Genomic DNA, 12,234 nt, shown 5'->3' on the forward strand with positions numbered 1-12,234 from the left:
CAGTTGTCCCATAGCTTGAGGTTGTAAACTCAAAATGCAAAATGAAAGTGAAAAAAATGAAATTTTGCAATTATACCTGCTAGGTCATTGCTTTGATTAGGTAGCGTTTTCAAAATAAAATACATTTGCATTGCAAATATCAAAGCATTTGTTAATAAAGATCCGCATCTGGTCCATTAAAAAATGTGTTGCTTAGGGAGGAAGGAAATACAGATTTGTTAAATTAATCTAGACAGGGAAAGAAAATCCACAGAACTTTAACACTTAAATTAAAATTAAATTACTGTCTATAAAATTGACTTCGCATGTTTTCTGACTCAACAGCTGTACTTGAACATGGCCCAGGCATCTAAATGAGAAATCTGGGTGTGCTCCTTGGAGTGCTGGATGCACAACAGACATTTCTGAAATGTCAGAAAGGAGACAGAAAGGTTGTGGGGAGGTGGGAGGCTCGGAAGTAGTGCTCACAGGTAGTGAGCACAGTAGTGTCCTGAAGTTTGCAGTGCCACATTCATGGAGTTAGTTTTAGCCTCCTTCCACACACCCCCAAAATGGCATATCTGCCACTTTTGTAGCAGGTTGCAATGCCTCTGCAAGATGTAGTCTGTTTAGTCTGCTGTCTCATTCCCAGTGCACAGCACCATTGTCAGCTCTGGCAGACTGTGATAGACACTTTTGGTGAAATGAAGCAAAATGTTAGCATAAGCTTCCTAAGCATCAGACAGGACTTCTTGCAATGCCAAAACAGAGTAAAAATCTGTAAGAGTTTGCAGATAAACTTCTGAGCCCAAGAGCATTTCCTGCCAGGAGCTGGAATTTGTTATAAGCACCAACAGTAGCATTCAGGTTGCTGTATCAACTTCCAGGGTGCTACAGAACCAGTACTTTGCATTTTCATGTAAACCTGAAGAAGTTAAATATTTTATTGTGTAAACAACAATCCATTTCCATACATTGCAGTTATTTTTTACATTTGTTCTGTGTTAAACAGCAACAAACAATGCTGTGTCTCTGCTGTACTATGTGACCGACCAATGGTGTCTGCTAAACTCTAATGTTATCAATGTCTTTTTCAGTTCTGAAGCCTCTCTTCTTGTAGAACTTTAATTTCACTAGCATTCTTTGTTAGCATGACAAGAATATGTCCTATGGGAAAAAAAATAGGAAAAAAAAAAAGATTTTTTTTTTCCTAATAAATCTACTTGTTCAGTCAATAACACACATTATTTCACAGACTTCTTGAAATTCAATTGATCAAAGGCTGCTTTTATGTATTTTAGCTTCTGGATGCATTATAGTAATTTTCTAAGTGTTGCTGTCTGAATTCATAACCTGGTATTAATGAAGGGAGAAACCTGGTTTTAATGGAGAGAGATTGAGGGAAACTCTCCTGAAAAAGGTGATTTGTAAGGTGATTTTTTCCTCTCCTCTGGCAGCCTGTGTATGTTCTTTGACTACCTAAGCATTCTAGCAAACCTCTGTTTCTAACTTAGCTACAGAGCTACATGCTTGTAATAGACAGTGCGACTGCTGTGTATTTCAGTAATAACAAGGTCAGGTTATAAGTTAATAATTCCAAGAAAAGCTTCCCTTTCAATTATCGTAATATGTATATTTGGCCTCATTCTCCACTGATTTGTTTTCTGGAAGGCCAGAAAAAAATAGTATAAACCATGCACCAAATGCAAAACCATTCCATTTTCAAATTTGTTTTACTTTTTTTTTTTTCCTTTATAAAAACATTAATTCTTTTCTGCTTTCCTGTTTCTTCCTGACTGACCCAAATAGAAGGCCTCAGCAAACATCTCACTTAAATAGCTGGAGAGCATCCTTGTAGGTCCCTTCCTTGTGGGTCCTCAGGGTATTCTATAACTCTATGATCTTGTGACTTTTGTTGATTAGTAGGAAAAATGCCTGACCATGTAAGAATGTTTTAACACAAAGAACATGTTCATGTCATTAGAACATGTAGCTAATGCATGATCACCAAAGGCATCTTTAATGTACAATAAATAGGATTAAACATTATTTCCTGAGTTTGCAGTGGTACCGTGTGTGTCCTTAGTATTCAGAGATACCAAATAAATACACACACAGCAAAGAGGATAGCAATCATCACATTTAGTGGAAAAAAAAAAGTCTTTAATTAATTAGAAGGTTCTTGACAATTTTTTTTTTTTTATGTATCATTTTAGAGACTAATTTTGGAGGAATATCTTTTCCAAAGAGAAAATTTAGTTTTCAGCTGCTTACTGTAGTTAAGAGAGTTTAGGTAGTAACAGAGTCTTACAGAAATGAAAATATAGGAATGACTTGTAATGGGGCTCTCGAGAGTATCTTACCTTACCACTCAGGTGTGCATCAATGAGAGATCAACAGGTTGTTGCGTCCCACAGAACATCAGTGTGAAATGCAATTAATTAGTAAATGACTGAAGTACTAGGCCAGCTTCAATTCTGAGTATCTACCCATGCCAATCAAGAAGACACTTGCCACTCATCTAAACCAGAATAGGAGTGGGATAACAATGCTTCAAAAACGTAACCGTGGGTTTAACATTACACATTGTGGGTACATCCATTGAAACAGATGGAACTAATCACAGTCTGTTAGGGTAAATACATGTTCATGCCCTGAGTGCTCGAGCCCTTGGAATATCAGCATCTGAAGAAACACAAGAACAAAACACTGTGTTTCTCTTAAGGCCTACAAGGAGTGTTGCATTTCTAAATATTAAATTAAATATTTATAGAGAGTATGGTTAGAAAGAAGAATGATTGCTAACTACGGTTAGAACTGGTATGTTTCCTGTAGCAGTAGCTATACATTAGTCTTGGCAAGACTGCAGACTCACAGTTATTACAGACTATCATTATTTTAATTGTGTGGGCCATGTGTGCTCATTGGCTTTGCTGATAAAAAGAGAAGTAAATAATACTGTTGGTGTTTTTTTTGTTTACTTGTTTTAGTTTTTAATGACTGCATACTCTGTATTCATTGTTCTTGTCTCTTCTATTTTTCTAGCTCCTAATGTGGCTCCTTCTGATGTTGGAGGAGGGGGTGGAAGCAATCGAGAGCTGACAATAACGTGGATGGTAAGTAACGCGCTGAGATGGAATGAAGCATATACCTTCTTGGCTCTGATCTTGCTGCTCCTGAGACCCACAGAAGGTTTGTCGTTGGCTCCTGTGAGAGCAGGATTTGTATACACTCTGTGGATTTTCAGACTTTTCTCATAAAAATACATTAAAAGAAATGTGGAGTATGATATTTTAGATGTTTATGTATTGGACATTTCTAAAACATGGCCTAAAACGCTCTCTGAATATGTTTTGAAGAGACCGAAACACAAGAAGTACTGGCTATGATAATGCATTGGTGTAACTAACTGCATTTGAAAATTCTACAGATATCTCTCTGAGCCTTTTTTTTAAGTTGCAGTTTGAATAGCGTGCTGATTCTCAAACAATTAAAAGTATAACATCTTAGTTGTAATTTTGATGTGCTGTGTACAGATGTATAAGCTTTTTTTGGCCAACCTATTTTCAGTGGTTTGTGGGGATAGGAAAAGGGGCAATGGTCAAAAAAGGGAGCACAGGAAGTTCCTCACCAACATGCGAAAGAACTTCTTCATGGTGAGTGCGACGGAGCACTGGAACAGGCTGCCCAGGGAGGTTTTGGAGTCTCCTTCTCTGGAGATATTCAAGGCCCATCTGGACGCCTACCTGGGCAGCCTGCTCTAGGGAACCTGCTTTGGCAGGGGGGTTGGGCCTGATGATCTTTCAAGGTCCCTTCCAAACCCTACAGTTCTGTGATTCTGTGATGAAACAAAGACGATATCACCATTCTGTAAACCAGCCCGTCATAATTAATAACTGGATTTTTAAGGAAATTCTTCTATATTTTATGTTTTATTTTATGCTAGTGTGACCAGTAACACAAAAACAGTCTTGCCTCATGCCACAATTTAGCCATTTACTGATATCCACACAATGATATCTTTGTTCTTTTTTCCAAGCCGTTCATTTTTCTGTATTGATTACGTATTAAGCAAAATAAAGAAAGGGAAAAAAGACAGAGATAAAATATTTAACACCAAAATAACTGAATAAAATATTCAAAAAATTAAGATGTTTTCTAAAACCTTTTCTTAGCTAAGTTTAGCTGAGAAAGATTTCTAAGTTAATTCAAGTTTTCTGGAAAAGTAAAATCTATATTGCTGTTAAAATATATTGAAAAGTTTATTTCTCAGTTCCACTAACAATAGGTCAAGAAGTAGATGTGTCTGAATTACTGCATTTTGGGTAAAGACTCCTGGCATTGTGAGTACAGTGAAAAATTGTCTGTGACAAAATGAAAAAAAAACAAAAATTATAACCAGGAGGAGAGTGACTAATGCAAGAAGTACAAGATCATTTTAGTCCTTCCTATATGCCCAAGTAGATTTATATTCCAATTATTTCTCTTACCTAATGTCATGATTTTACATGTGTTCTATAATGAGTAACTCATTTAGCTAGACAATTTAAGCATGGCTTCAAATATTTACTTTCCAAAAATCTTCTACTACTATGCCTAGCAAGTGTTTTGAATGGAGGCATTAGATTTACAGAGCCTGTCTGACACAGGATATATAGACACCAATCTGTCTGTAAGGCTAAGATAAAGCTGTATATTGATTCCCCAAAATGTGCTAACATTTGCATATACTACTTAAAGTAGTCCTTAATTAAGAAAAGAACAAAATGTATGGTAGATTCACATGTTGCTGCCAACCCCCTTTCAGTTTTTGCTATGACTCATAAGCCCAAGTTGAATGAGACAGCCAGAGATGCAATCAAAGTTCTTCTAAGACTTGTTTGGGAAGAAGAACCAAGAAAGAGCTAGGAGTGGCATGTCCATTCCTCATTTTTTCCCTGTTTGCCTTTCCCTTTTCTATTTCATTTTTCAAAGTTTTTAGTGAATACTTCAAACTCTTCAGCTACTTATGCCTTATTATGTGAAGTCGTTTGACTCATTCAAATTTTCAAGACTTTCTAGAACATAATTTTAAAGTGTCAGTCCTGGCTTTCTAAAGTTTTCTCTGGCTGAAAATCATTCTAGGGCCATTTATCCAGGCTGCTTACTTTGGATAGGATTCTGTTTGAATTTAGGCGGCTGCACACAATGATAATTTTGGAAGACCGGTTATCAAAGGTGACCCAATATATGAAATCTTCTACCTTTTGAATTGCAGTGTTGTCTGTGAATCTAAATTTAGATGACATGTGCTTGGCATCACAACTAGACAGCAAATATCAATCTCCCTTTTGGCATGACAGGTTTCTCGAATTTTATCTGAAGTGCTACACAAGTAACCGAACAGCTTAAGGACAAGAGTTAGTATCTGTTATACTGTTCCAGGATCTTTGCCTTAAGATAAGCTATTTCATCTCTGTGAGGTTTACAGGATGGGAAAACATAATGCAGGAGGTCTGTTTTGAAAGGATACTTTCAGTCAGCTTTCAGTGCATGATTTTGGCCACACTATCTGGTAGTTTTGGTTAAGGCTGCACGGACTGATGAAGAATCACTGAATGTAGAGCTTTGGTAAGTGAAAGAGTTTTGTTTTATAGCAGATGGTCTTCTGTAATTTTGTATTTTCCAGTATTTCTACATATAGGAAATCAATTGTAGTTTCAGGAAATATCTTTGGATAGATACCTTTAATGGTCATGCTGAAAGTGGAAGTCATTTTTACTTAAACTTTTACCAATTAGAAGTTAGATAGGTAGTCTAAACCAGCTAACTGTACCCCCTCCATCATCACTAAAAAGAGGTAGGATTAATCATTCCTTTACTCGTCTCTCTTCATCAACTGCGCAGGTGGCCTAGATGACCAACTTTAGGTTAATGAATATAATTTAGACCAGCCACTTGAATTTTCTTTCTCTGTCTTGCGCAGGTATCTCTACATGTGCAGGTGGACCCAGATGCTTGCATTCTGTGTCTGTGTTTCATATCTTCTCTCACTTACTCCTTAAGAAAGTCTTTTTTTCCTAGCTACAGCTGATGATGGTTTAGTACATAACTGTTCTTGGTTTCTTTCTGTAGGCAATAACTTTATGTGTCTTATAGTGAGTATGGATGAGTACTGTACTCATCCACATATGTACGAGTAGCAAATGTACTACCACTACAGACCTGGATAATGAAGGTGGCACAGTTTTAAAGGGGATGCGAGTAAACCGTAGAAGTAAAACAGAAGAAAATATAACTTTAGTTTTTTGGTTTTTGTTTTTTTTTTTTACAGCACACTTTCTGATGCTTTCTGTATTATTTGTTTTTCTTTAGAGATCTATCTATTTGATTGTCTACAATAATCAATGTTTTATCTTTTGCCTCTTTAGCCTTTGTCAAGAGAATACCACTATGGCAATAACTTTGGTTACATAGTGGCTTTCAAGCCATTTGGTGAGAAAGAATGGAGAAGAGTTACAGTTACTAATCCTGAAATTGGACGGTACGTCCACAAAGATGAATCGATGCCACCTTCGACTCAGTATCAAGTAAAAGTGAAAGCTTTTAACAACAAAGGGGATGGACCATTCAGTCTCACTGCTGTCATTTATTCAGCTCAAGATGGTGAGTAAAAGTTCCAGTTAATTTTCACACTGAGGGCCCAAATCAGTGCTACCAACATCATTAGAGAAATCCAGGTCCCTGTCACTGATGAATATACCAACTATCCTTCAGCAAGGAGGGTATATCTCACTCACAAAAGACTTGCAGGTCATAATAAAGAACATCAAACTCTACTTTCTATACAGTGGAGAACACTTGGTTGTACTTGCTGTCTTAATGAGCAATATGAAGAAGCATTCAAGATTTTTCACACTTCTTGTTAAAAGATTTAAGAATCTTTTAAAAATAGATTCCCATCTTCGTATTTTTTACCTAAAACATTTACATCATTATCTATCAATTTTGTCTCTGTGATCTTAATACATGTGGTTGACATATGTATGTTGTTTTTTTTTTAACAGACCACACTAAAGCCTATTATTCTAGTAGGTCAGTATCAGAATTTAGCCCAAAAATTCTGAATTAATGATGGCTCTGTTCTATTTAGTTATATTTCAAGTGTGTTTAGAGTCTAATATAAATTAGCCCTGCCACATTCTTTACTCTGGTTTGGATGCTTGAGCTACCAAGTGAATAATTTAATGAAAACCTCTTTGACATTTCACTAAAATCTTTTTCTTAGTTCTTGCTGGAATTATTTCACATGCTGTGATCTTTACTATTGAAGTTTAAATGACATTTCTGAACTTAGCAGGAGAGGGAAAGCACTAGAAGAAGGTTTACCTTAAATCAGAAGAAGTATATACAATATCGTAATTGCAACATAATTACTGAAGCCTGTTTTAAAAAAATACAGTTTAGTAATTTCTGCCAAAACCCCAAATAATTTCTCATATTTTTCTTTCTGTAGAACAGACCCTCCTTCACAAAGTCAGCAGATCCAGACCAAAGAGCCAAGAGGAGGGATATGATAACAAGGCCACATTCTCACACTTCCGACTCTATTCTTTACTCTGTGTACTTTACGGGAGATTTATGTTCATGCTTCCCATTAGGACTAATGGGAACTTTGCACACAGATCGCCCACACACAGAGAAAAGATAAAGTAGTCCTTTTGTTTCTTATGATAATTCAGGATTCAAGCTAGTAACACTTAGCTTTCTGAAGTGATTAATATTAATCCTTTTTATCAGAAAAGCATACCTTAGGATATCATCTTCAACAGCTGCTTCAGCAAAGAATGATTCTTTTTGCAATTGTCTAAATGAGTTAATAAATTGCTATGGTGTAATAAAAGCCATATCTGCCAAATAACATTTCAGTATCCATCGTTTCTCAGAGACATTATCGACAGCTGACTGATAAGCTCCCATGTGTTTATGTTAGGCTTATACTAACCATGTCAGGCATGGGAGTGTGTTTGTATAGCTCTCTAAGTTCAGAGACATGGCAGAGCCTAGTAGCTCCACAAGGAAGAAGAAAAGTAAATGGGCAGTAGTGCCAGTTTCCAGATAAAGATATCACTTCAGTGGTTGCTGATATTTTAGCACAATTTAGCAAAGATCAGACACTTTATTGATAGAAAAACTTGTGCACAAATGACACCAGATGCAGGCAGCAAAAGCAATAGAAGCTCATTGAACCTTCTTTTATTTGATTTCAACCACAAGAAGCACCAAAACTGTCAGATTTGTGGTGCTCTAAACCTTACTAGTAATGTTAACAGCTCTCGTGCTATGACCTTCTTTAAGGACCATATCAAACACAGGAACTGCAGAACAAGTTAGAAAGATTTTTTCCAGTTAATCCAGTTAAAAGTTAATCCAAACAGCATTTTGCAGTTTTCTGCTGGCACCAGGACTTGCACAAAGTCACCTCAGTACCATGTAGCATGCTTGCTGGCTTCCAGCTTTAACTTTGTAAAATTATACTTTTAGAAGAAACTTGTGCAATGGTCACTATTTTTCAGAGAAGAGGACATACTGGAAAGCACACTTTATTTTTTTTATTGGTAGAATTGCTGAATTAGACGATTGAAGAAAAGCAGCTGATGTCATCTTTCTGGCTCAGAAAAGACTGCAAAATATTTGTAGAACATAAATGCCAAATATGGATATAAATTACATAGAGTTAATGAATAAGCATAAGCAGATGAATTATTGTCTAGAGTATTGTATCAGCAAAATCCCTGTCAGTTGGAACTTTTCAGTATGAAACATTTTGGCAAATTCTGTAATTGAAACAATAAAGAGTCTGTCACTGATTTGGAACTGGATGAGATGATCACATCTATTCCACCTGTACCTCTGTACCTCTGAAATAGCAAGGGATTTTGCTACTGTCAGAAATCACAACCTCTCAAAGACAGTAGTGGAATTTTAAAGAAATATACAGTATTCCATACTGATATATATAAATGTGCATGCATACTTATATATAACGACAGCATTTCTATTAAACCGTGTGTTTTGTAATGTATCTGTGTCTAGTTATAATTGTAGACATCTTTATTCACTTTTGTGACTGTGGAATTTCTGCATTTCCACATATTCTAAACCAAGTTCCATATCTGACAACTGCTAGTCATACCTTCCATTGCAGAGTAATGATTGCTAGCAGTGAGTGCCCAGACCTTTTGCTTATCTAAATGCCTGTCATTGTGAAAACAATTTTGCAATAATGTATCATTTTTAATTATACATTTGCATTATTAACAGACAGTGAAAGACAATTACAAAAGGTAACTTTGCATATAAGATTATTTTGTTGCCCAGGATAATTTTCATAAGAGATGTAGCTGATTTTTTCTTAACAGTGGCTGTTTTGATGCATAGTTGACTTGATGCCCGGTTGGAAGATTAAGTATATGAAAGCTTTCCTCAGCTCAGGCTGTCATGCCTGTCTGTTGCAACTTGTTTCGCAAAAGAGAATTGTCCTTAGCTTGGAAAACTTTCTCTTTTGTAGACATTGCTAAGTTTATGAGTTTTCAAATTCCTTACCTTACTTAAAATGAAAGCAGCAGCGAAATTAACACCTTTGTATAATTTACCTAGAACTTAGTTTTCTGAGCCCTGAATAAACGTATGTCACATTATAGTGATCTGTATTCTGCATTGGCTGGTGTCCAAAAGTGAGAAAACAAACAAAATCAACTGTCTGATGAATGGCTGATGGAAGGATGCTCTTGGATTATTTCACACATATGTTGAGATTTATATGCCCCACTAGCCAGCTCTGTATCTAATATATAGTCTCATAAAAACTTTGTGTCATTGTGATTAAATGATATACACATGAATATTTGTGTGTAGCTAGCTTAAAAATATTTGATATATATGTTTTAATCTGTCAACTGCTGTCCAATTTAGTAAAAGATCACTGAATGCTTCAATCAGTTCTTTATCAAAGCCAGGTTTTAATTTACACAAATTTCAGAATGGAGTCTGTTGAAGCATAAAAATACATAGTCTGAGCCAAGTAATAGGATCATTGCTTTGTTTTTATAGAGTCCTTTCCCATACAGATCATCACTGAATTTAAAATTTACTCACGTAAAAGCAGATTGAAGACTAACACACTGATATCAAGAAAGTAATACAAAGTCCTGAAGTGAGAGAAACCCCTCAAAGTGAACATAACATAATCTCATCACTGGATGAGATTGGATATTTAACATGTTTTTTCTTCCAGCTCCAACTGAGGTACCCACAGATGTGAGCGTAAAAGTTTTGTCATCTTCTGAAATTTCTGTTTCTTGGCACCATGTTTCTGAGAAATCTGTGGAAGGATATCAGGTGAGTTTAGAGGTGACACTGCATGCTTTCTCATTAATTGAATTTCAGTAGTTAAATGCAAGAATAATTCATATTGTAACATTCTAGTTCTTAGAGTTCACTTCTGTTTAGTTATTTTTTGCTGTCTACATTTCATGTCTTAAGAAACAGATTATTTTTGGTGCTATGTACTTCATTACTAAGACATTAACTGGTGTGTATCCACTGATCAACCGAAAAAAAAAGTCATCATTATTTCACAAACAAATGTTGTCTGTTTATGTTACACAATTGAATGCCTATCTCTACCTTCTCAAAACATAATGAAATTAAGTTTTGGGTGTAATTGTCAACATGGACATGAAATTGTAAGTCATGGCCCATTTAAATTATCAGCAGTTATTAATATAATTCACCCACAAATCCTATAGTAAGTGAGAATAGGTGACAAATGCCCAGAATCCAATAAAACAGATACAGTGCTATTGTGCAAGACAATGTTTTATTCATGGTTTCTATTCTCCACATCAGAAAGAGCTTCAAGGCGTGTTTTTCTGGTCCAGAACTACTGGTAAAAACTACTGGTACCACTGGTAAAAATTGTTCATGTCCTTGTACAAAGATGAAAACAGCCACAGGGTGGGTGCAACTACAAACAGCCATGTAGCTCTCCAGCAGGGAAGTCTTACATCATCGGTGCACAGCGGATGCTGATGAACTCTGCAGTGTACAGCCAGCTTACTTTGGCTGCATTCCAGAAAAGGGATTTGGGCATTAGTTTGTTAGTGATTTGCTTTGATATTTAAGTTGTCAGCTGCTTGATGGTAGACTCCATGTTCCAAAATGAACATAGACAAATGCAGAGTAACCTCACAGAATGCATCTTTGTGACAGAAGTATATGAATAAATGTTCTTTTAATTACTAGTACTCGGTTCCATATTTCATTATATATATTTTTGTCTCCATGAGATATATGTAATAGTTTGGGGTTATTGTAACAAGATACAGATCATAGTGAAGATCTCAATACGAAATAGCACAGTGTCCCATATAAAACGTGATTCCACGTAGTGCACACATTATGCTTAAAATTATAAGCAGAGGACACTGGGGTTTGTAATAAAGCCACTGACATCAATGGTAACTCTTAATTTAGTAAAGTGGTTTGGTGTTACATATGGGTTCTGCAAGTAGGATCTAATAGAAGTCATGGTTGTAATTGAGAGCAGGGTGGAGAACATAGCGCTCAGACCAGCTAGTCATGTAGCAGTGTTGCACTTCCAAGCTGGACAGTATTTGCAGAAAATAGGCAAGAAGCTTTATGCTGGGAGTAACCAGAACAGACATTGGGCAGACACACACCAGGGGACTTGTGGAAGTGTGGAGAGAGCAGCAGCAAGAAGGGCTGGGAGAACACTGGAAAGGCTGAGGTTGCAGTAGCAATGGAACATGGCAATGGATGTTGAGGGTTGTGATGGGGAGTGGGGCAGGAAGTATGGAGGGGTGTTGAGGATGAACGGGGAATGAACATGGTGGGAGAATATTCTCATATGCGTTTCTGGCCACATTTTTATTTTACATTATTTTACCTAAAGCCATCTGAATTGCTGTCAGGAGAGATCAGGAAAAGAAGAAAGGGAAGAGTGTTCATTGAGAAAGAATGGGAGACAGGGGAGAGTGAATATAGTTGCAGTGGAGAAGCATGGAGGACCTTTGGGTTAGGAAGAGGATAACTGCACTTCTGAAGAAAGGTGGGATACCTGGGAATGGGTGGAGAGTTCTGTTACACAGAATACAGATGTAAGGGATGTGGTCTGGAGTACTTGTTCATCCACTCATTCCTAGAGAAGTATTACACTTCCATAAATCCAGCATGAGCTGATTGCTTGAATAT

General features: G+C 36.5%; 1 protein-coding gene across 11 annotated transcripts in view; it reads left to right on the forward strand.

The window, feature by feature from the left end:
• The window catches only part of CNTN1 (contactin 1), a 251,175-nt gene that overhangs the window by 212,060 nt on the left and 26,881 nt on the right, over window positions 1-12,234 (forward strand). For all 11 annotated transcript variants that reach the window (XM_083820842.1, XM_083820841.1, XM_083820832.1 and 8 more), the window contains 3 exons: window positions 3,025-3,095; window positions 6,390-6,624; window positions 10,256-10,359. In XM_083820842.1, coding sequence (XP_083676968.1) covers window positions 3,025-3,095; window positions 6,390-6,624; window positions 10,256-10,359 — 410 coding nt within the window. The remainder of the gene's footprint in view (window positions 1-3,024; window positions 3,096-6,389; window positions 6,625-10,255; window positions 10,360-12,234) is intronic.

This window comes from Anser anser (genome assembly GCF_964211835.1).
Source record: "Anser anser genome assembly, chromosome: 1".
In the NCBI taxonomy this organism is placed as follows: domain Eukaryota; kingdom Metazoa; phylum Chordata; class Aves; order Anseriformes; family Anatidae; genus Anser; species Anser anser.